Here is a 25,163-nt window from a genome sequence, read left to right as displayed (position 1 = left end):
TTTACTAGCCAGCCGGGCTAGCCCGCCAGAAATGTCACTAGCCCGCAACACACCATTAAAAAGTAACACAGCATAGTATAATTTTTTGATGACAACTTTATTCAGAAAACTGTGTTATGGAGGATAGAGCCCTGTTTCGCTCCCTTGATCAGGCCCTATGTACTACAATAATTGTCACAGTGAGAAACGCAATGGTTCTTCCGAAATTTGTTTCGGATTTGACCAGATTTTTCACTCGCCCGGCAGAATTTTCACTCACCCCTGGCAACCGGGCAGGCGATTTGGACACCCCTGCTTGTGTTATTTGTTTGGTTTTTGTTCCTTTAGGTTGCTGATGCTAGTTTGTACAGCAATTTTCTCTAATTTTTGTAAGTCATTAAAGGGAGGTTCCACTGTATCAAATTTGTTTTTCACAGAATGCCGCTTTATTCTCTTGTGTGCAGGCACTTGCAAAAATCCGCGAGTTTCTGCTTCAGAGAATTTACTCATTCAGAAAACCAATGGCCAACTATCAGATTCCACAAAACACGCTACTCAAATTCAGGTATGTTACATTGAGTGATTGACATTCTTCGGTAGATTTAATTGGGAGCTAAACTGTTCTTTGCCTGAAACAGAAAGGCTTGCTTTTATTGATTGAAGTAGGTTGTATTGTTTTGGCGATGCCTTTTTTTTAAACGTTTTCTTGGTATTAGTATAGGCGTGCACATCAGTGTGTGTGTGTTAATATGTTAGAGAGGTGTGTGTGTGTGTTAATACGTCAGAGAGGTGTATGTGTGTGTGCGTGCGTGCACATTTTTTGTTGTTGTATGCATTGCACTAGGAGAATATGCATAGGGGATAGTTCTAGTTTTTTTTCTCTATTTCAGAATTTTCAATGAATTTCTGATGACAAACGAGAGGCACGTTGCCAAGGAAGTGCGAGACGATTATGTGGACACGATGAGCAAGATCTACTACTCCTACTTCAAGAGTTACTCTAGTCGACTCATGAAGCTGCAGGTATGTGCCTCTTCTCTCTTTCTGGCTAAACTAGCAGAAATAGTTATTGACAATGACAAACGGTTTTTTGTTTGCAGATTCCTGCTACTAGAATTATTGATGAAATTGACAGCAGTGTGATTTTGTTTTATTTATTTGTTTTCCAATTTCACATTAACGCTTCTTTTCTGTGTTCAGTGAATGACATGGTTCTAGAACGTTTTTTTTAATTCACTGCTTGTGATTTTTCCCCAGATCCTGTTCTACTTCTCTGCTGAAGTAATAATGATGAACAAATGAACTTTATAAAAGCTTTTGTTGTTGGCTTTGTTTCTTGAAAGATGGCACTGGAAACAAATGTGTGTGTATGTGGAAATGACCTTTAGCTTGATGCATGGATCTGTGAACCTTTTGATATTTATTTATGTTCTAATTAGAAAAGTCTTGCTGTTTTTAATATCACAATTTAGAGCGCTTTTTCCCCTTGCTATTTGATCTTGCAGTTTTATTTCAGGTTGGTGGATTTTCATGACTGACTACAGTATTGTTTGCAGAGTAGTTTTCCAGTCATCTTCATTTTTTTTCTCTCCGAAGAGTAGTTGGTTATTTTGCGCTCCCCGCTTTCAGCGACCATTGAATGAGAACGACGAAGGTTTCTTCTCACTGTTCCATACCTGTTTTACCCTTCAGCCCAAAGCCATGCATCGGCTGGTAAATTATTTCAGTGCATGCTGTCATCTTTTTGATCTACCTGTTTGGAGATTTCTGGGCTGCTTGGGACTGGGAGAGGAAAAAGTCTTGTGAATCTGTGATCTGTGGTCATTTCTGTCACTGCTAAAGATTTTTTGATTTGTTTTGATTATTCTACGTACCCCAAGCTTTGGACTTTTATAAAGCCTGCTTGTTGGAGTTGTCTTATCTTTGTCCTGTGTTTGAGTTGGTTGTGTGTACTCTGCTCAGTTGCTTATTGTTGTTGTGATAAGTGTTTTCATTGGGTTATGTGTGTGTCAGTGTTTGAGTTAATAAGAACTGACACTGTGTCTGTGTGTGTGTGTGTGTGTGTGTGTGTGTGTGTGTGTGTATTTGTTGTTTTTCCTTTTATTCCCATTTTTGTTTTGTTTTGTTTTTGTTTAGTTGGCGTACTGTTTTTTTCTTCCTATTATTTTATATTTTTTCTTCATCAGTCAAATGTTTTAATTTTCTTGTAGTTAGCGAGTGGAAAGTGTTGGTTCTGAAAATGATTTCAGGATGTCATTGCTCCTACTGTATTTTTTTCCAGAGATTTTCTCTTGACTGCTTTTGTTAAAAAAAAATCCCAATGCTGCTTTTAGAGTGGGCTTTCTGGTTTCTTTGTGCGTATGTGTTTTTTTAAACTTTTTCTTGTACGTGCAGGTATTTGTTCCGTAGACAGTTTTTGGTGTGTGTGTGTGTGTGCGTGCGTGTGTGTGTACGCTGAATTGTGTATGTTCACTGTTCAAACGGATCGTTGAGTAGAGCCATTACATCAAGAGTCAAAAACATGATGACCATGATCGTCACAAATCTTTTTTTTTCTTTTTTTTTGTACTCCCAGTTTCACCATGTGTCCACTTGAAATTCAAAGTTCAAAGAGTCTTAGCCTAAATATTATCTTCTATGTTTAAAGTTTGCAACCTGAGCTATGTTGAGTGAACAGAACTGTCTGGGTTTTATCAGTCCAGTTGAATAATGATGCATTTCATGTCATTTTGAAACCCCGTTTCAGCCTGTCTGTAAAATTAATCTCTTGGTCAGTCTGTTAGTAACTTGGTTTTAAGACTGGTTTATTTTTACACAGTCATTGGTTTTATCAGAATTATCTGTGCTTATTGATGCATTTGTATGTGATTTCACAGCCCTGTGTGAAAGTGTCTGCCTCTCTATCTCTCAGTTGGTCAGTCGGTTGGTAACTTAGTTGACAATTGGTTTTTATCAGACCTGTCAATAATTAATGCATTTTTATTTGATTTCAGGCTCTGTATTTCAGGGTCTGCCTGTATATCTCTTGGTCGGTTGGTTGACTGGTTGTTTGGTCTGTTGTTCTTTTCTGTGTGTCTCACTGCATACATTCAGCATTCTGCTGCTTCTTCTTCAGCATTGTGCATCAACCAACTACAACTACTACATGTAGTTCAATTCAGTGTCTCTTTTTGTTTCTGTGTTGTTTCAGTTTGAAGAGGTGGCAGCCAGAGATGACTTGATGGGCGTGGAAGACACTGCAAAGAAAAATATCCTTGTACTGATCAAGTAAAAGTAAAAAGCTGAAGTACTAGATTGTGCTTTGTGTGACTCACGAGACTGAATTTGAAAAGCAAAAGTCAGAATATTGCACAAAACATTTTCTTTTTAAATGATTCTTTGTGTTTATTTTGAAATAATAGTATTTAACTGTCTGCCTCACAGTAGCACCTATTAAATTTGTTTAATGTGAAAGGCCTATGTTTTGCTAAAAAGTTATGTGTGCGCACATGCGGTTGCGTGCATGTCTTTGTGTGTGTGCGTGTGTGTGTGTGTGTGAATATGAATTATGGAAGTGGGGGTTAAGGGTAGACTGGGTGGCTGGGCGACAGTCTGAAAGATTTGACACACAGGAGGTTGATCTTAATCAGGAAACTTGGACCGATTCGTTCATTTTCAGTCCCAGGGAATAACGCTGCATACATAGTAATCCTTAACTGTTTTCAAGCTTTTTCTCCTCCAAGCCACAGCTGAAGAATCGCTCTACGGTGTTCACCCTGGGTAACCGTGGCAATGTCATCAGCGCTGATTTGGAGGCCCCTGTCATTGTGCCGCACGCTGCTGCTAAAAATGAAGCCAGGGTGCGTACTGTCAGTGTTGCTGTTCATTGCATGTTTCCTTTACAGTTTACATTGATTGAAAATTGATCAATTCTCTGAGATGCAGTGGCTCTAACCATGTGGGTATTCGGTTGTAAAGTTATTGTGCTGTATTGGGAAAACCTATTGTTTTCCCTTGATTTATTTTGGAAGACGATCTGCTGCTCATTGCAATTGTTTCCTTTACAATTTACTTTGATTGGAAATTGATAAGTTCACTGGGATGTAGTACTGGCTCTAACCATGTGGGTGTTCGGTTGTAAAGTTATCGTGCTGTTTTGACGCTCATCATAAAACCAGCCAACCAACAAGCAAAACAGATACTCATCCCTGCTTCCCCCCCAAAAGCAACCAAACAAATAAACAAACAAAAATAAGAAAAGTGAAAAGGCCTTCTGATGAGAAAACTCGATCCACTTGTTACGTCTGATAGAATATATCCGAAGATGAAGCTCATTATTCTCTGTGACTTCATAATCGCTTGCTGATCTACTGATCAATAGTTTGCCTCACTGATTTAAGAGGGCGCAACTCTTTCACAACCAGTAAAAAAACCCAAAAGAGTTATGTTTGAATGCTGTCTTTCAGTATTACTTTACAATGACATATGATATTTTTTGTATTGCAGTATTCCTTCGAGACATTGTTCAGGAGCATGCACTACGCACTGATGGACAACTGTTGCAGAGAATACCTGTTCATCTGCGACTTCTTTATCGTGTCTGGCACCGGCGCCCAGTCACTCTTTGATGCCATTTTTGGCAAGACGCTCTCTTTATTCTTGGTAAGTTAAAACACCGGCGCCCAGTCACTCTTTGGTGCCATCTTTGGCAAGACGCTCTCTTTATTCTTGGTAAGTTAAAACACCGGCGCCCAGTCACTCTTTGGTGCCATCTTTGGCAAGACGCTCTCTTTATTCTTGGTAAGTTAAAACACCGGCGCCCTGTCACTCTTTGGTGCCATTTTTGGCAAGACGCTCTCTTTATTCTTGGTAAGTTAAAACACCGGCGCCCTGTCACTCTTTGGTGCCATCTTTGGCAAGACGCTCTCTTTATTCTTGGTAAGTTAAAACACCGGCGCCCAGTCACTCTTCGATGCCATCTTTGGCAAGATGCTCTCTTTATTCTTGGTAAGTTAAAACACCTGCGCCCTGTCACTCTTTGGTGCCATCTTTGGCAAGACGCTCTCTTTATTCTTGGTAAGTTAAAACACCGGCGCCCTGTCACTCTTTGGTGCCATTTTTGGCAAGGCGCTCTCTTTATTCTTGGTAAGTTAAAAGTGAGGTTGATTATTAGTTGTGCGGGCTTCTTTCACTGCTTGATTTGTTAAAATCCGTCGGTTGATTGATGTTGAGTGAATGATGTACAATTTGGTTGCAAGTTTACTTAAAGATATCGTATACATTGAACTTACTAACACTAACTTACTAATACTAACAGGTAGACTGCTGGAGGTGAGGAGAACGGCAGATGTTACCGGGGGTTCAAGATGAGGATAGGGTAGAAATGTTAGTCACAATTAGTTTTGAACCACCTGAAAATACTTTTGACTTGCTAGTTTCAAAGACAGATAGGATTTCGAAAAGAGAAAAAGAGACGTACTTTGTTCTGTTTCTCCATGCAACCAGTGAACTTGAAAATGATTGTGCAGTCTCTTACTACATCTTGATGAAATTGTCATGTCATTTTCACCTTGATAGAATTGTCGCATCATTATTTATTTCTCCAGAAACAAATGGAGGAGTACATCGTGGACTGCTACGACTCGATAGCGGTGTTCCTGTCTGTGCACATCGTGTTCAGATACCGCTCCATCATGGTCAAGAGGGCCATTCCCGCCCTTGACAGGTCATTTCATTTTATTGTTTCTCTTAAAATACATGGGTGGGATTCTTCCGGAATATGCCGGAAATCCGGATTCAATTATGGCCTTTTTTTTTCTCTTTTTTTTTTGTTTGTTGATGATTCTTCAGGATTCATGGCATTTTTCAGTCCTACCCATGAAAATAGTCAAATTACAAACACAAATTCAATCATCACAGAAAAGATAAATCTTTTTTGTGATGATTGAATTTGTGTTGAGTAATTTGACTATTTTACTTTTAGGTTATTGATGGGTACTTATATTTGACTTGCATGTAAACATTTATTGCATAGATTGTTTACAGATCCATTTGTACATGCGCTCGTACTACCTGACGTGTCTTCAACTGGAACATGTACTATTATTCCTGAAGCCAGGCTGTGTGTACGATAGAGAGAATATTTATGTTTATTTCTTTTAGTTTTTAAGGCTGGTGCAGTGGTGGTGATGAGGTAACTCAGCTTATGCATCACTCTCGGTCTGCTACTTCAAACATTCTGCAAAGCTTGTGCTTAAACATAGTGCAACATCTTAGAAAAACGTTATGTGAACAAATTGGTTTTGTGTAACCCCCCGCGGGTTAGGGGGAGTCCCATATTGGTTGGGACGAGAAAGAATTTACCCGATGCTAACCAGCATGTCGTAAGAGGCGACTAACGGTTCTGTTTCTCCTTTTACCCTTGTTAAGTGTTTCTTGTATAGAATATAGTCAATGTTTGTAAAGATTTTAGTCAAGCAGTATGTAAGAAATGTTAAGTCCTTTGTACTGGAAACTTGCATTCTCCCAGTAAGGTCATATATTGTACTACGTTGCAAGCCCCTGGAGCAATTTTTTGATTAGTGCTTTTGTGAACAAGAAACAATTAACAAGTGGCTCTATCCCATCTCCCCCCTTTCCCCTATCCCATCTCCCCCCTTTCCCCGTCGCGATATAACCTTGAATGGTTGAAAACGACGTTAAACACCAAATAAAGAAAGAAAGAAAGAAAGAAAGGTTTTGTGTAACTTGTTAAATTTTAATTCTGTACCTTTCTCCCAACAGATACTGGGAGGCACTGCTGAACATGATGTGGCCAAGATTTGAGTATGTGGTGCACTTGAACATCCAGAGTGTTCGTGAGTGTGAACCTTCCAAACTGGGGCATATCGATTGCAGACCACACTATGTAAGTCCTCCCATTGGTAGCGGCTGAAGAGACGATAAACAATGATAACCAACCCATTGGTAGCGAAGGTTATTGTCTCCAGAGGAGCAGTGCTTTGACAGTATTTGCAGTAATGATAACAGTAACAGTGGAAATAAAAGTAATGAGAAAATGTCCATACGGAAGTGTGAAAATGATCAGGCCTCAGACAAAATGTTTACAGAGCCAATTCTTTATTGATTACTCGAGGATTTTACCTGTTATAATCTGGGAATCTTATGGTGATATTGATTCATGTGCCTTTCAGCTTTGTTTGGTGTGTCTGTATGCTGTCTGTCTGTCTGTCTGTGCATGTGAGTTTTGGTGAGTGGACAGGTGGGGGTAAAATCTTCTGAAATGACACTTTCAATAAATAATTCACTATCTGTTCCAGATCACACGGAGATATGCCGAATTTTCAGCGGCCATTGTAGGGGTGGATCAGACATTTCCCAGTGAGCGGGTTCATCGTGTGCTTGGACAGCTGCAGGCAGAGGTGGAAAATTTTGTCCTCAAAATGGCCGCCCAGTTCCCTCATCGCCGCGAGCAACTCATCTTCCTCATCAACAACTATGACATGATGCTCAACGTGCTGGTGGTGAGTGAAGGGATGTGGGGAGTGTTTCGTGACAAGAAACAATTAACAAGTGGCTTTATCCCATCTCCCCCCTTTCCCCGTCGCGATATAACCTTGAACGGTTGAAAACGACGTTAAACACCAAATAAAGAAAGAAAAGAAAGAAACTGGCCTTTAATGTCACGAGAGGAGCACGTGTAGATTGTCTCACTAAAAGAACGGGTATTCACTCTGTCCCAACCCATACAAACCCAAGTTATTTTCGGAATTCGTCTTTCACCAGAATTTACCTTTAGCATGCCAGCGGCGATTTTCGTCGCCCAGCCATTTCCCCCCCTTTGCCAGCCAGCGGCGATTTTCGTCGCCCAGCCATTTCCCCCCCTTTGCCAGCCAGCGTCGCCCAGCCATTTCCCCCCCTTTGCCAGCCAGCGTCGCCCAGCCATTTCCCCCCCTTTGCCAGCCAGCGGCGATTTTCGTCGCCCAGCCATTTCCTTCTCCTTTGCCAGCCAGCGGCGATTAGCGTCGCCAGCACAAGGCTTGTTCGTATGACCAACTTCTCGTTCGTATTTGCATACGAGAATAACAGTATTTTTAACGGCACTTGAGCCAAAGCGAGGCTCACTTCCTTCCGTTATCTCATTGTGTCGTCTGCGCTGCATTTGAGTCGGTTTCATTGAAGTTTTCTGCTTTTGTTTTTGCATCGATAAGGTACTTTAGCGCTTCGACAAGCAAGATGGAGGATGATGAGTTTGAAACTTTCTTTTGAGTTGTTTCTTGACAACAAATCGTTTGCTGAATTGGAACGAATTACTGAGGAAGATCTTCGCAATGAACTGTGTATCGCGGTAACAAAAAATGACAGTTGGTCAAGTGACAGTGACGGTTACGAAACGGAATTTACGAAAGTGCAGATGGATTCAAACAGTGGCTGGTCCAGTTTAGTGAAATGACAGGACCAGCAAACATTATCGATAATCTGACTGCGTAGCAAATGCTTGACTTGCTTGTCGAAGAGACACTGCGTAGAAACTGACTCAAATTCAGCGCAAAGCAAGCCAGTGACAAGACGTAAAAAGTTTGCCTGTTCGGAAATGGCGACCTGTGGATCTAGTGGAGATCAAAGCTTTTCTCTGCTTCTTGTTGCTAACCGAACTATTAAAAAAATTGTCCCATGACATGCACTGGTCCACAAATATATTTATTTAGATACCAGGATCAGGAAGTTGGATGGTCAACATGATTACCTCATCAAAGGAGTTTCACCAGACATAGACTGGTTAGTTTCACAAAATTCCATGGACTAGCCAACACAACCCCTTTTCATTTTGTATTTATATTTATGCTAAGAAAATAAATGATGCATGCAAACAAAAATATGTTAATGTTGAATATAACCCCATCACAACCACAATGTTTCTTGCTTATTAGTGCATTTTCAAAGAAGTTGTAAGTGTTGAAAGTTAGTGGGTGTTATTCTTTAGCTAGGTAAGCAAAATAATGTGGCTACAGGGGAAGTAATGCTGGCTGGAATCTGGAGTGCTAAAGGTTAATAACCCAATTTGAGGTGATCTCAACATTCACCTCTTCCCAAAAGCAGACAAACCCTAAAAAGATGACTCTCAATTTGAACTTTTTGACTCACATGCGAAGCAAAAGTGAGTCTATGTACTCACCCGAGTCGTCCGTCCGTCCGTCCCGGCGTCCGTCCGTCCGGAAAACTTTAACGTTGGATATTTCTTGGACACTATTAAGTCTATCAACACCTGATGTGGCCTGATGGTGTATGGTTACAAGATCTCAAAAAACATGTGCGGCAACTTGACCTCACTTCAAGTTCAAGGTCACAGGGGCCGTAATTGTCTTAAAAACGACCATTTTTCACATTTTCGCATTTTTTTCTGAAGTTATCGAGAATGGCAACCTTAGCTATGTATGCTATACAGGGCAATGTAAGCCCTATCTTTGGACACCAGTTTGGTTGACCTTGCTTCAAGGTCAAGGTCGCAAGGGTCCTTTAAAGTTGGATTGTATACATATTTTGAAGTGACCTTGACCCTGAACTATGGAAGATAACTGTTTCAAACTTAAAAATTATGTGGGGCACATGTTATGCTTTCATCATGAGACACATTTGGTCACATATGATCAAGGTCAAGGTCACTTTGACCCTTAAGAAATGTGACCAAAATAAGGTAGTTAACCACTAAAAGTGACCATATCTCATGGTAGAAAGAGCCAATAAGCACCATTGTACTTCCTATGTCTTGAATTAACAGCTTTGTGTTGCATGACCTTGGATGACCTTGACCTTGGGTATGTCATTGCTAGGTTTAGTGAAGGTCAAGGTCATGTAAAGGTCAAGGTCAAGCATGTGAGTCGTATGGGCTTTGCCCTTCTTGTTTCTGTTTTCAATTATGAAATGCATCCAATTTTCCCCACAGTTTTTGATCATGGGTAAATATCCGTACCTTTTATTAAAAATGTATTCCTTGGTTGTACTTTTCAGGAGCGAACGTCAGAAGAATCCAAAGAGGCAGAAGTGTTTCGTGACCTGCTCACTGCACGGACACAGGAGTTTGTAGAGGAGGTGTTGGTTCCACACTTCGGTGGCATGATCACCTTTGTCAAGGACTCTGAGAATCTCATGGAAAAAGGACAGGTTGACACCTTGAGAAACCAAGAAGGTGTGTACACATCATTGTATGAACTATTTCCCTCACAGTTTACTCACTTTTCGTTCTTAAGCCATTTCCTTCTGTGGCATGCAGAGTAACTCCATCAATTTCAAACTTGAAAAAATCGTAGCAAAGTTACTTCGGAGAGTTTTCTGAAATGATAAATGCTCAAACATGGCCGGAAACAAGTAAAAATGGAAACAGATTGATATCCGTCATTGGTAGCATTGTGTATAGTGGCTGTTTCCGGGATCTGCATATGAGAGCTCAAGTGGGCGGTATTTGGCACTCTGGGTGAAATAGTTTAATAGACCAGGGATGTTGTTTGGTGTTTGCAGTCAGCAGAGAGCAAACATTTCTTTCCAAGCTGCTCAAAACATTTGCCGTCATTTTGGCAGAGCTGCCAAACATGTTTTACGGTGGGGAAAAGGTTTCAAGGGCTTGAAAATACTCACGTAAATTGCCCAAACTGTTATGGCCATATTGGCGTATTAACTGAAGTAAAAGAAACCTAGTAGCATCCCTGACTAATTATTCTTATCTAGTCAGGAACCATTGTCAGTGTCTTGTGTGTAATAGCTTTCTTTGTTTGTTTTTTACTGTAGTTTGAGCCTTGACAGTAATTGCTTTGGTTTGGCAGTGAGGCAGGGCGTTTCTGTCTGTGACTAAATTGTTTATTGGACAAATATACTGCAATTGTATTAAATCTTGTATCTTATGTGTAAATCCTTAATAAACAACCACGTAAAAATAAATTCTTTAAAAATTGCTCGCTCTTTGGTGAGTGTTTAAAGGCACAGTAAGCCTCCCGTAAACCATCACAGATACTGTCAGGCTTTTACACACAGTACAAACACCCTTCCATTTGAACGCTCACCAAACGGGAACATCCTAGGTGCCCTACGTAAAGAGCGAGCAATTTTCAAAGAATTTATTTTTGCGTGGTTTATCTTACCCCTGAGCCATTGTGAACCCGTGTGATCCAGTTTCCCTTTTTCACAATGCAGTCGTCAGTTTGTAATTTGAATGCGGCTCGCTGTGAGCTTATCTGCAATAGCACGTTATTATGTACCTCTGACTTTTCACGAAACAAACGAATGTGGTTCATAAGAACTCTAGCGATGGCTTTTGACTGCCTATAAACCGCCGTCTGCTACGAAAACCACGACCTTGCGTGACCCTGCTTCCGGGCTTTTCTTTTTTCAAACTTTCAAAACTTCGAATTGTACTGATCTTGTCTTGATGAAAAAGGAATTCTTTTATGATTTAAGAATGTTTGTGTAACAAGCTGTCAATTTATTATTTAGATTTTAAAAGTTAGGTCTAGTGCCAAAACGCACCACGGTCCGATTCATTCTGATAATCATCGCTCCACGGCTATCGCCAGTTGAAGGGAAGTAACTCATTTTTGACCTGAGTTTAGGATGGGTCCGAATGTGATGGAGACAATCTGAAAAATTAATTCTTTGAAAATTGCTCGCTCTTTACGTAGGGCACCTAGGATGTTGCCGCTCGGTGAGTGTTCAAATGGAAGGGTGTTTGTACTGTGTGTAAAAGCCTGACAGTATCTGTGATGGTTTACGGGAGGCGCACTGTGCCTTTAATTAACAACCCAACACACAAATTACAACTGTACTGAAACTAGTATGCTGACCCCAGGGTTCGTACAGGTCATGGAAAACCTGGAAAGTCATGGAATTTGATTTTTAATCTTCCAGGCCTGGAAAGTCATGGAATTTCATTCAAGTCATGGAAAGTCATGGAATTTAACAAAAATATAAAAAAATAAAAAAATTAGCCTTTAGCACGCCAGCGGCGATTTTCGTTGCCCAGCCATTCCCCCCCTCCCCCCTTGCCAGCCAGCAGCGATTCTCGTTCATATTTGCATACGAGAATAACGGTATTTTTAACGGCACTTGACCCAAAGCGAGGCTCACTTCCTTCCGTTATCTCGTCGTGTCGTCTGCGCTGCATTTGAGTTGGTTTCGTCGAAGTTTTCTGCTTTTGTTTTTGCATCGATAAAGTACTTTAGCGCTTCGACAAGCAAGATGGAGGATGATGAGTTTGAAACTTTCTTTCGAGTTGTTTCTTGACAACAAAAAGTATGCGGAATTGGAACGAATTACCAAGGAAGATCTTCGCAATGAACTGTGTATCGCGGTGAAAAAAATGACAGTTGGTCAAGTGACAGTGACGGTTACGAAACGGAATTTACGAAAGTGCAGATGGATACAAACAGTGGCTGGTCCAGTTTAGTGAAATGACAGGACCAGCAAACATTACCGATAATCTGACTGCGTAGCAAATGCTTGACTTGCTTGTCGAAGAGACACTGCGTAGAAACTGACTCAAATTCAGTGCAAAGCAAGCCAGTGTCAAAACAGGCAGTGACAGGACGTAAAAAGTTTGCGTGTTCGGAAATGGCGACCTGTGGATCTAGTCATGGAAAATGTTATTGAGGCTCATGGAAAGTCATGGAAAAGTCATGGAATTTTGTTTCTAAAAACCAGTGGGGACCCTGTGACCCCTTTGCATCAACACATCATGTTGATTATGAACTGTCAGAATGAGCTCTAGAATGATGAAAGAATGGAAAGAGATTGTGCATATTTTCTTAGTATGCATATATGATCGTAATAACCAATCAACTTTCCTTCAACTGACCTGAGTTCCTTGTTCATGATGGTTATTAAGAAAAAAGCCAGAAAAAAAAGCAAGAAACAGATTTGATAAAAGTTATATATTTTGATATTTGCAATTTTAGTTGCAAGAGCACGTCAGGAACCATTGTCAGTGTGGTGTGTGTAATTGCTTTTTTTATTTATTTTTTTACTGTAGTTTGAGTCTTGACAGTAATTGCTTTAGTTTGGCAGTGAGGAAGAGCATTTCCTTCTGTGACTTAGGCAAATATACTGCAATTGTATTAAATCTTGTATCTTATGTGTAAATCCTTAATTAACAACCCAACACACAAATTGCAACTGTACTAAAACTAGTATGCTGACCCCCTTGCATCAACACATTTTTGAGAAGAAAACAGTTGCTTTCATGTTAATTATGAACTGTCAGAATGAGCTCTGGAATGATGAAAGAATGGAAAGAGATTGTGCATATTTTCTTAGTATGCATATATGATCGTAATAACCAATCAACTTTCCTTCAACTGACCTGAGCTCAGTAAACTATACCTCCCTGCTCATGATGTTTATTAAAGGCTGACATAGTCCTATTTAATTAATTTAATTACTTCCAGGGCTTTTACCATCGTTGCGGGGATGTATAAATTAAGCTTGACCTGCAAAGTTTTAGGTTTGAAGTCCTTACCAATTACGAGAAATAATTAATTCTTTATTGCATTGTTTAGCAACAGTTCTCCAGGACTTGGGCTGTTTTTAGACCGTTGACGTCACGAAGTGACGTTTCGTAAACCAAAGATGGCGTTTGAGACTGTTCTGTTTACATTCGACACTATCAACACCACTTTGCAATACTGAAATATTTTTTTCTGTGTTTGAAAGCTACAGCCAATCGTTATTATATCCCCATAGGTACAGTTTTATAACATTATTGGCACATGTAAACAATATGAATTAATTAATGAACGCTACGAATATGGAAGCCTTTTAGAAAAAAGCAAGAAAAATAGCAAGAAACAGATTTTTTTTAAAGTTATATATATGCAATTTTATTTATTTATTTATTTATTCGCTCTTTTTTACATTTAGTCAAGTTTTGACTAAATGTTTTAACGTAGAGGGGGGAATCGAGACGAGGGTCGTGGTGTATGTGCGTGTGTGTGTCTGTCTGTCTGTGTGTGTGTGTGTGTGTGTGTGTGTGTGTGTGTGTAGAGCGATTCAGACTAAACTACTGGACCGATCTTTATGAAATTTGACATGAGAGTTCCTGGGTATGAAATCCCCGAACGTTTTTTTTCATTTTTTTGATAAATGTCTTTGATGACGTCATATCCGGCTTTTCGTGAAAGTTGAGGCGGCACTGTCATGCCCTCATTTTTCAACCAAATTGGTTGAAATTTTGGTCAAGTAATGTTCGACGAAGCCCGGACTTCGGTATTGCATTTCAGCTTGGTGGCTTAAAAATTAATTAATGACTTTGGTCATTAAAAATCTGAAAATTGTAAAAAAAAAATAAAAATTTATAAAACGATCCAAATTTACGTTCATCTTATTCTCCATCATTTTCTGATTCCAAAAGCATATAAATATGTTATATTTGGATTAAAAACAAGCTCTGAAAATTAAATATATAAAAATTATTATCAAAATTAAATTGTCGAAATCAATTTAAAAACACTTTCATCTTATTCCTTGTCGGTTCCTGATTCCAAAAACATATAGATATGATATGTTTGGATTAAAAACACGCTCAGAAAGTTAAAACAAAGAGAGGTACAGAAAAGCGTGCTATCCTTCTTAGCGCAACTACTAACGCTCTTCTTGTCAATTTCACTGCCTTTGCCATGAGCGGTGGACTGACGATGCTACGAGTATACGGTCTTGCTGAACAATGGCATTGCGTTCAGTTTCATTCTGTGAGTTCGACAGCTACTTGACTAAATGTTGTATTTTCGCCTTACGCGACTTGTTTTGTTTTGCATACAGGGCGAGTGCAGCAGATTGTGCGTGGTTTTAACAATGATTGGAAGAGGGCGCTAGAGATCATCAACCAGGATGTGATGAGAGCGTTCACCAACTTCAAGAATGGAACGCAGATACTGCAGGTAATTCCTAATTCCCCCCCGCGGGTTAGGGGGAAGAATTTACCCGATGCTCTCCAGCATGGTTCGTCCCCCACTCGGGGACAAATACAAATACCCGATTTTTCCGAGCGCTCTCCAGTCCACCCAGCTGGAAATGGGTACCTGACCCTATTCAGGGCCGGGGAAGGCAAAGGCAGCGAGAGAGAGGAGATGGGCACCGCCCTCATAAAAAGCTGGCCCCCAGAAAAGTGGAGATCTCTAACATCTCTCTCCCCTACGACCAGATGGTTATGGGAATACCTTTTTTACCTCTCCAGCATGTCGTAAGAGGCGACTAACGGATTCTGTTTCTCCTTTTACCCTTGTTAAGTGTTTCTTGTATAGAATATAGTCAATTTTTGTAAAGATTTTAGTCAAGCAGGACTGGGTGGCCGAGTGGTAACGCACTTGCGAGAGGTTGCGAGAGGTTGCGAGTTCGACCCTGGGTCAGGGCGTTAGCAATTTTCTCCCCCCTTTCCTAACCTAGGTGGTGGGTTCAAGTGCTAGTCTTTCGGATGAGACGAAAAACCGAGGTCCCTTCGTGTACACTACATTGGGGTGTGCACGTTAAAGATCCCACGATTGACAAAAGGGTCTTTCCTGGCAAAATTGTATAGGCATAGATAAAAAATGTCCACCAAAGTACCCGTGTGACTTGGAATAATAGGCCGTGAAAAGTAGGATATGCGCCGAAATGGCTGCGATCTGCTGGCCGATGTGAATGCGCTTAGAACTGTACCCACGGAATACGCGCGATATAAGCCTCATATTGATATTGATTAATTGATATGTAAGAAATGTTAAGTCCTTTGTACTGGAAACTTGCATTCTCCCAGTAAGGTAACATATTGTACTACGTTGCAAGCCCCTGGAGCAAATTTTTGATTAGTGCTTTTGTGAACAAGAAACAATTGACAAGTGACTCTATCCCATCTCCCCCCCTTTCCCCGTCGCGATATAACCTTCGTGGTTGAAAACGATGTTAAACACCAAATAAAGAAAGAATTCGTAATTGTCGGGTTATGTGCTGGTAATTCCTCTTGTGTTAATATAACCTTGCTTCAGGCAGGTAAGGGAGAGTTGGGACATAGCAGACTACCTTCATTTAGACTACTGTCTTATGCTCCAAGAAAGTGTTGAACTGGCAGGAAGAAAACAGGTCAACTTATGTGCAGACCTACTATAGTGCCTTATTCCTCTTCATTGTGTTCATGTTGTCACAAAACCAAGTACGAAGGGTAAAGATGCTGTAATCCATGTCAGAGTTCAGTGGGTCATAGCAACTCGAAACACAGTGGGGGGGGGGGGGGGGGGGGGGGTGTATATGTAAAAACACGCTTGCGCAAAACATGAATGTGCGTTGGAGTTGCAGCTCATGGACGTGGAATAAGAAGATACATATCTTTACTTTCAAACGAGAAACTGTCAACTGCAATCACATTTCTTTCCCCTATAATATTTACATAAAAACTAAAATAAATCAAGCATTGAAAGTTTTCTTTCTTGACTGTCTACTTGCAGGGAGCCCTGACACAGCTGATACAGTACTACCACCGCTTCCAGAAAGTTCTGTCCCAGCCACCCTTCAGAGCCATGCAAATCAGGAACGAGCTCATAAATATTCATCACGTCATGGTGGAAGTCAAACGATACAAACCCACCTTCTGAAACGCTCAAGTCATCCAAGAACGAGTGGGGGAAATTACCAAAAGAGAAGGAAAGAAATTGCCGAATTTGTGTAATCTTTGTAGCAAAAGAGGTACCGCCTTTTCCGGGTTACAAGGCGCTAATCCAGTCACCCATTGGGCTCAGGGGGCCGATAGGGCGCACCAAAATTGAAAAAGTATACCGGTAACAAACGGTCGAAGAATGAAAATGGAAAGATGGAAAATGCCGGTCACAAGCTCCGTCCTTTGTTTTCTCCATTTTCGAACCATGGATTCATTAATCCCAAGCTCCAATACTGCTTTCCGATTTCCTTTTCCCTCAGCAAGTTCGATCGCTTTCATCTTGTATTTTTCATCGTAAGCAAGTCGCTTCGTCTTCGGCATGGTTGCTGTGTGACTGTGTGAGGGTGTGTCATGAAATCAAACTGCCGAGAAATGTGACGATCAGTGTGAGTTGTATAAACAAGTGCTCACGGAATTTAAAAATACGACTACCGGTATTCGAGATGGAGGTGAGTTCTTGTCACGTTTTGTTCCCCATGATTTTTTTCCCAATTTTTTTCGTATTTCATACACGGATTAGGCGCTTCGTTATACAAGGCGCAGGGGTCAAACTCAAGGAAAAAAGTCGCGCCTTATGACCCGGAAAATACGGTAAAAAAGTCTTCTTCTGCACACTTCTTTTGGCACCTGAACATCCCTTATTGACAATGTAAAAAGAAGAAGTGAGAAATCAAAATGCAAGAGAATGTAAACTTGCTGCCTTAGACCCGCGTCTATTTAAGAAAGAAGCATATGAAGAGCTTAGACAATGTCCTCATTGCGTGATGGATGTAAGACTGCTAATGTCTTTGCAAGAGAACTTTTTTTTAACAGTGCAGAAAATAACGAGGAAAATCAACAAAGCTGAAAACAGGAAGAAAGGCATTTTGCATTGCTTTGAAGACAGACTTTGCTGGTGGCAAGAGTGAAAGCAAGAAATCAATTGCATGTATACACCAGGTAAGGCATTCCAGTTAAACAAAACTAATTGCATGGTTATTTTAAGTCTGATGGTGTTATTTGAAAGTTCTGTGTATGTATTGTGTACAGTCTCCCCGTGATTAAGAATTGAGGCATTCGTGTAAAGGTTTTGTGCAATAACATGTAAAAGTTGTTACCTGTAATAAGTGAGAGAGAGAGAGTGTGTGTGTTATTGTGTGTGTGTGTGTGTGTGTGTGTTATTGTGTGTGTGTGTGTGTGCGTGCATGTGTGTGTTTTTGTGAAGGTAAATTGCTTATGCAAAATGAATAACTGGTTGTGGACCATATCATAATTCTTAGTCTGTATGTGTACAGGGAGTGTTTGTTTGCATGTAAACACTTTACAGTATCTTACTGGTAATTTATTGTGATCAAAATGTAAGACGTGAACTGAGTGTATGTAACATTTTCAATATCAGGTGAATTTTCTCCCTTGCATGACTGTTAGTAAGGATTTGGTCTTCTTCTGCGTTCGTGGGCTGAAACTCCCACGTACACTCGTGTGTTTTTTGCACGAGTGGAATTTTACGTGTATGACCGTTTTTTACCCTGCCATTTAGGCAGTCATACGCCGTTTTCGGAGGAAGCATGCTGGGTATTTTCGGGTTTCAATAACCCACCGAACTCTGACATGGATTACAGGATCTTTTTCGTGCGCACTTGGTCTTGTGCTTGCGTGTACACACGGGGGTGTTCGGACACCGAGGAGAGTCTGCACACAAAGTTGACTCTGAGAAATAAATCTCTCGCCGAACGTGGGGACGAACTCACGCTGACAGCGGCCAACTGGATACAAATCCAGCGCGATACCGACTGAGCTACATCCCTGCCCCGTAAGGATTTGGTGGTGTGTGTTTTTTTGTCTGCATGAGTAACTGACCTTTGAATATTAATTTGTATGCTGGTTGGCGCATGTAAATTACATGTTCTTTATATGAATAAAGTTATATATAAGCACAAAGAAATAGTTGGTTGTCTCCGTGGTTAATTTCTTTGTCCAATTTATGGGTTGCAGGCAGTATGGGTTGCAGGTTATCCTTGCAGTTCTGCAGAGTTGTTAGCAGTGAGGTCACGCTTAGGAGGCGCAAAGCTCAGTTCTTCCAACATGAATAAACAAATATATGCTTGAGAAACAGAATCTGAATGCGTCATGAGATGGATAACCCTGTAATGACCTTTCAAGGTTGACGGGGCACTCGTGAAACAATTAAAAAATCAAAATGAATTGTTAAATAAATTGGCTCCTTTCCTTAAAGTGTAACTAAACAGACATTTTGAAGTGTCAGCTTTACTGAATTGCTTTATGTTTTGTCCAAGTATAGATCTGTAGAAGCGATACTGGACGATTTTTCCAATGTTTACTGTGTTTTCTGATTTACTACGATTTTTTAAAAGTGTTGAACCCATTTCAGATTTACCTGATTATCTGTTCTTGATTTGATACTTCCAAAGAACAAGTGGTACTTTGAGTTCCGGTTATATGTTTTAACCAATCAGAATTTGGTTCCTAAATAAAATCGTCTGCTGCCTGTCCCAGCAGAGTCGGCAACAAGCACTGCTTGCCACATGTGTGATGTTACCAACAGAAATAGCCATAAATTGGGCAAGGTAGCAATGTAAATGAATTGGATCTACCTAATGTGCTTGTACTGCATCTCTGGCCTTTGAATTCACTCCAAATGTACTGGCTCAGCGTGAGAGGCAACATCCTGTCGAAGTCGTAAGCACGAGGCTGACTGGGAGATTATTATTCGAAGAGCATGCTGAAACGGATTGTAAGTACAATATTTTACATGTTCTCGACATTTCTGTTGATCTTTCCTTAACTAAACTTTAATTGTTTCCTTGATGTAAAACCCTAGGGCTTGTATTTTCAGTTGCGACACTAAGCACGTATCTTTACCACAGTATCCGATCAGTTCACACTTGAATTTTGGAATGATGAAGTGGAATTATTTCTGGATCTAATTTATTCCTTGTTCCCCCCCTCTCGATTCCTTTTTTCGCCACATATGTATTGTCGTGTGAGGGGGTAGATGCGTGTACTGGCTGATTTTTTTTGATTTTTTACTTCGGTCAGATACAGATAATACCCCCCGCGGGTTAGGGGGAGTCCCATATTGGTTGGGACTAGAAAGAATTTACCCGATGCTACCCAGCATGTCGTAAGAGGCGACTAACGGTTCTGTTTCTTCTCTTCTTTTGTCTTATTTCTGCCTTACCAGTCCTTTCACCTATATTTCCTTCCAAGAAAACTCTCCCTACTATTCCCTGCAGTTTTCCAATTCTTTTCTTGTTGTCTTATTTCTACCTGACTGGATCCATCACCTTTATTTCACTTACCAAAAGTCTTCTTTTCCACATCCTTATTTCTCTGCACCCCGCATGTCGTATGAGGCGACTAACGGATTCTGTTTCTCCTTTTACCCTTGTTAAGTGGTTCTTGTATAGAATATAGTCTGGGACAGGCTGATCTTTCTTAACCCAGTGTGGGATTTTCAGTGGGGCGACCACCCCCAACCCAGCGCGTCCCCGGGTGGCGGATAGGGGAACGGTCTTCAGATATGGAGATCAGCCGCTTGCGGCCGCGGACCAAACTGGCTCCGGGTGGGATCCCGGAAAATCCTCCCCCCTGTGCTCTCAGGGTAGGACGTACGGGCCATGAGCTAAGGGTGAGGTAACCCCGACAGAAAACCCCGAATGCTGAAGACGGAGGACCCGGGCCGCACGGCGCATTCTAACAAACCACGGGTACACGCACTTACGCAAATGACACAATCAACCAGCACAGATGGAAATGGCGCTCACCCATTGAGGACCCCCCAGGGTGGAGCAGCGTCGGGTCCCATGCCTCAAAGGGACCCAGCCCCAACTACTGGAGGTCCCTCCCGTCCGTCTTGTCACGCCAGGGGACGCGGGAGGAAAGTGACTGGCACCACCACAACCAGGAAGAAACCCAGTCAGCAGCGACCTTTTCAGGTCATGCACTGGAACGCAGAAAGTATCCTGAACAAGAAGACAGAGTTGGAGCATATCCTGCATGAGAAGAACATCAACATCTGCTGTATTCAGGAGACGCACCTGACACCCCAAAAGTCCTTCAAAGTGAGAGGCTACCAATGCCTTAGGTCCGACAGAACAGACCGAAGCAAAGGAGGAATCCTGACCCTCATCAGGAACAACATCAATGCCTGTTTGATAGAAACGCACATGGAGGACTCCGAATATCAGGTGATTCGAATTCAGACGAAGACATCAGAATTCCATCTTGTCAACTTCTACTGCCCCAATGATAGACACCTCGCCCTTGACACGATCCCCGCAAAGGCCTCCAACTTCATCGTGGTGGGTGACTTCAACAGTCATTCACAGAGTTGGGGATATGACCACCTGGATCGGAGAGGAGAAGAGGTGGAGAACTGGCAGGACGACAAAGGTCTCATCCTTTTGAACAGTCCCTTTGACTGCCCTACATTCTACTCCAGAAGATGGCACACTACATCCACTCCTGACCTAGCCTTCTGCACGGAAGACATGCACCAGCTAACCAGCAGAGAGGTCGGAGAACAGCTAGGTGGAAGTGACCATCGGCCAGTCTTTTTGACCCTGGGCATGGAGTCCTGCACTGAAGCTTCCTTCCCACGGTGGAACTACAAAAGAGCGAACTGGTTCCTCTTTAGACACCGCACCAGCGAACTCACCAAAGACATCAGAGTCGAGGGTCGAGACATCAACATGGTGGCGAAGGACTTCAACATGAGCATCCTCAGAGCAGCGCGTGAGTCCATTCCCAGGGGTGCCAGGAGAGACTATAAGCCCTACTGGAGCAATGAATTGCAGGAACTGGATGATGATCTGGCAGACGCCAGAAGGGAAGCAGAAGTCAACCCGTCACAAAACAACAACATCCGCCTCCAGGAAGCCAAAGCCAAATTTCTCAAAAAGAAGCTACAGGCAAGACGGAGAAGCTGGCAAGAGAAAACAAGCTCTCTGAACCTTGAGAAGGATGGCAGAAAGCTCTGGAGGCTCACCAAGCAGTTGAATGATGAGAACACCAGCAGAGGAAAGATCACATTAGAAGAGAACGGGAAGGTGCTAACTGGAAAGCATGCTGCCAACCAATTTGCTGAAAGCTATGCAGCTGAGAGCAACCTCCATGTTAGCCCCGAGAAACAGAGAGAAGCAAGAAGAGAGAAAAGAGAGAGACCTGCCAGACAGTCGACAGTGGACGCCATGAGTCAACCACTCACACTCCACGAGCTGCACTCAGCTCTGAAAAAGTCAAAGGCGAAGAAGTCCCCTGGCCCAGACGGCATCACCAACAAGATGCTAACCCACCTTGGTAGTGCAGCAGAGAACAAGCTACTCGAGGTCTTCAACAGCAGCTGGCAAGAAGGATCGCTACCACAACTCTGGCGAGAAGCGATCATGATCCCCATCTTAAAAAAAGGGAAGGATCCAAAGAAGGCCACCAGCTATCGCCCAATCAGCCTCACCAGCTGTGTTGTGAAGACCCTGGAGAGAATTGTGAACGAGCGCCTCAGGTGGTACCTGGAATCCAGGAACCTCCTCGCCCCTGAACAAGCTGGATTCCGACAGTTCCGCAGCACTGAAGATCAGGTCACTTACCTGGCGCAAGAAGTTGAAGATGCCTTTCAGGAACAGAAGCTGGTCTTCGTCACCTGGATAGATCTTCAGAAGGCCTTTGACAAGGTCTGGAAAGATGGACTCCTTGTAAAACTGCTGAGGAAAGGCGTGTCCAGCAACATGTACCAGTGGATTCGCTCTTACCTCTATAACCGCAGGGCAAGAGTTAACGTCGACCAGACCAAAAGCAAGAAGTTCCTCCTTCGTCATGGCGTCCCTCAGGGCGGAGTCCTCTCCCCCACACTCTTCCTTCTCTTCATCGACGATCTGGTGTCTGAGATGCCCAAGGGGATCAAAGCTGCTCTCTACGCAGACGACCTTGTGATCTGGTGCAAGGAGGAGCACGCAAGTACTGCCACCTACAGAATGCAGCAAGCGGCAGATAGGCTGAACGCATGGGCAGAAGATTGGTGCGTCTCCATCAACAAGGAGAAATCTTCCACCACCCTATTCACACTGTCGCCAAAGCAGAAAGCCGGAACCATTAGGCTTGGTGGAACTCCTCTGAGAGAGGATGAAGAAGCAACGTACCTTGGTGTCACCTTTGATAGACGGCAGACCTGGAAACCACACATTGCACAGGCAGAGACGAAGGCCCGGCGCAAGCTAGCCATACTCAGGAAGCTGGCAGGTACCACCTGGGGAGCGAACGAGAAGATACTGAAGACAGTATACCAGGGAACAATCAGACCCCACCTCGAGTACGGCTCCACAGCGTGGTCAACCTCAGCCAAGACAAACCTGCAGACCCTTGACCGTGTGCAAAACCAGGCCCTCCGACTCATCACCGGTGCAATGAAATCCACGCCCATCAAGGAAATGGAGAAGCTTACCACCATCCAACCCCTCTGTCAGAGAAGAGAAGCCAAGACTATGGTACAGGCCGAGAAGCTCAAGTGCCTACCCGACCACCCCATGAAGCACAGACTGAGCAACCTCACCAAGAACCGGCTTAAACGGAGCAGTTTTGTACACGAGAGCAAGAGACTTTCTCGACAGTACAGGGAAGTCCTTCCACAGAACACTCTACCTCTGACTCAAGAAGAAGAGGAAACCCCCAAGGCAACAGAGAAACCAGGCATCCAGATCTGCACCAGTGTTCCACATGTTACCTCAGGAGAAGATCAGAATGACACAGCTCGACAGGCACTCACCTTAGCCCTGATCGACGAACAGTACCCAAAAGAGGCGTGGATCCATGTATACACCGATGGATCAGCAACTAACGCCGTGCTCAATGGAGGTGCAGGCATTCTCATCCAGTTCCCTGGGGGACATACAGCTACATCCAGCGTTGCCACTGGCAAACACTGCACAAACTATAAAGCAGAAGCAGAAGCTCTCATGCAGGCCGCCTCCTTCGTTCAGGACTCCGCAGACCCTTGCTACCAAGTTGTCTTCCTCTCGGACGCCCTTTCAGTCCTTCAGGCCCTAGAGAACGACAAACTCCCACAGCTGGCCAAAGCATTACAGATGGTCAGACAAACCAGAAGAGTTGTCCTCCAGTGGATACCAGCACACTGTGGGATACCAGGAAATGAAAGGGCAGATGAGCTGGCAAAAGAAGGAGCCGTGGAAGACCAACCTGAAAACAGTGTCAGCTTTAGTGAGCAGAAGACAATCATCAAGGCATTGATGAGGCCAAGGACAAACAGAGATGACTACCACACAATGTCTAAAGAGCAGCAAGTCAACCTCATCAGGCTGCGTACTGGCCACAACAGGCTCAATGCTCACATGAACCGAAAGTTCAAGCTGGCGCCATCACCAACCTGTGCCTGCGGTCAAGAGGACCAAACAGCGGAACACATCTTACAGCGATGTCCCTTACTAGATGAGGAACGAAAAGAAGTGTGGCCGTCACCAACTCCCTTGCAGACCAAACTATACGGCAGTCGACAGGAGTTGGAGAAAACGACAACATTTATCACCAGTGCTGGACTGATTGTGTAACCTCTGCGAACGCCAAGAAGAAGAAGAAGAAGTATAGAATATAGTCAATGTTTGTAAAGATTTTAGTCAAGCAGTATGTGAGAAATGTTTAGTCCTTTGTACTGGAAACTTGCATTCTCCCAGTAAGGTCATATATTGTACTACGTTGCAAGCCCCTGGAGCAATTTTTTGATTAGTGCTTTTGTGAACAAGAAACACTTAACAAGTGGCTCTATCCCATCTCCCCCCCCCCCCCCTTTCCCCTATCCCATCTCCCCCCTTTCCCTCGTCGCGATATAACCTTCGTGGTTGAAAACGACGTTAAACACCAAATAAAGAAAGAAAGATACAGATGATTGGAAAAAAAAATTGTCAAGGATTTCAGAATTTAAAAATAATAATAATGGACATTTATTAATCGCCCCTTCTCACAAGAGCTCACGGCGATTTACATATTAATTTCTGCCGTGTGAGATGGAATTTTTTACACAATACATCACGCATTCACATCGGCCAGTAAATCTCAAGCCATTACGGCGAATATTTACTTTTTACGGCCTGTTATTCCAAGTCACACGGGTATTTGGTGGACAATTTTTATCTATGCCTATACAATTTTGCCAGGAAAGACCCTTTTGTCAATCGTGGGATCTTTAACGTGCACACCCCAATGTAGTGTACACGAAGGGACCTCGGTTTTTCGTCTCATCCGAAAGACTAGCACTTGAACCCACCACCTAGGTTAGGAAAGGGGGGAGAAAATAGCGACCTGACCCAGGGTCGAACACGCAACCTCTCGATTCCGAGCGCAAGTGCGTTACCACTCGGCCACCCAGCCTTAATAGATCTGTTCGAAGTTTTTACGGGATGGGTCCTGTTACAATACAGACTGAATGTGCCCAAGATGAACTTTTGATTAAACATACACACACAAATGAATCTCTTGAGTTTGCTATACGGCGAATGTCCAGTTTCCACCACCATACCACGTCTGTGGTATG

General features: G+C 42.6%; 2 protein-coding genes across 2 annotated transcripts in view; one reads left to right on the top strand and one right to left on the bottom strand.

Annotated features, from left to right (window-relative positions):
* Positions 1–17,689, top strand: part of LOC138948768 (vacuolar protein sorting-associated protein 52 homolog) — a 40,759-nt gene extending 23,070 nt beyond the window's left edge. Inside the window, exons 9-19 of the mRNA XM_070320377.1 lie at positions 444–544; positions 870–1,002; positions 3,170–3,227; positions 3,685–3,818; positions 4,465–4,620; positions 5,565–5,683; positions 6,742–6,865; positions 7,278–7,481; positions 9,967–10,144; positions 14,758–14,876; positions 16,416–17,689. Of these exons, the coding sequence (XP_070176478.1) occupies positions 444–544; positions 870–1,002; positions 3,170–3,227; positions 3,685–3,818; positions 4,465–4,620; positions 5,565–5,683; positions 6,742–6,865; positions 7,278–7,481; positions 9,967–10,144; positions 14,758–14,876; positions 16,416–16,562 (1,473 nt within the window). The 3' untranslated portion in view covers positions 16,563–17,689. The remainder of the gene's footprint in view (positions 1–443; positions 545–869; positions 1,003–3,169; positions 3,228–3,684; positions 3,819–4,464; positions 4,621–5,564; positions 5,684–6,741; positions 6,866–7,277; positions 7,482–9,966; positions 10,145–14,757; positions 14,877–16,415) is intronic.
* The window catches only part of LOC138948777 (uncharacterized), a 408,503-nt gene that overhangs the window by 282,140 nt on the left and 101,200 nt on the right, over positions 1–25,163 (bottom strand). The gene's annotated exons all lie outside the window — the stretch shown is intronic.

Source organism: Littorina saxatilis, linkage group LG15 (genome assembly GCF_037325665.1).
Source record: "Littorina saxatilis isolate snail1 linkage group LG15, US_GU_Lsax_2.0, whole genome shotgun sequence".
Lineage (NCBI taxonomy): Eukaryota > Metazoa > Mollusca > Gastropoda > Littorinimorpha > Littorinidae > Littorina > Littorina saxatilis.
This window is presented reverse-complemented; position numbering and strand designations above follow the sequence as displayed.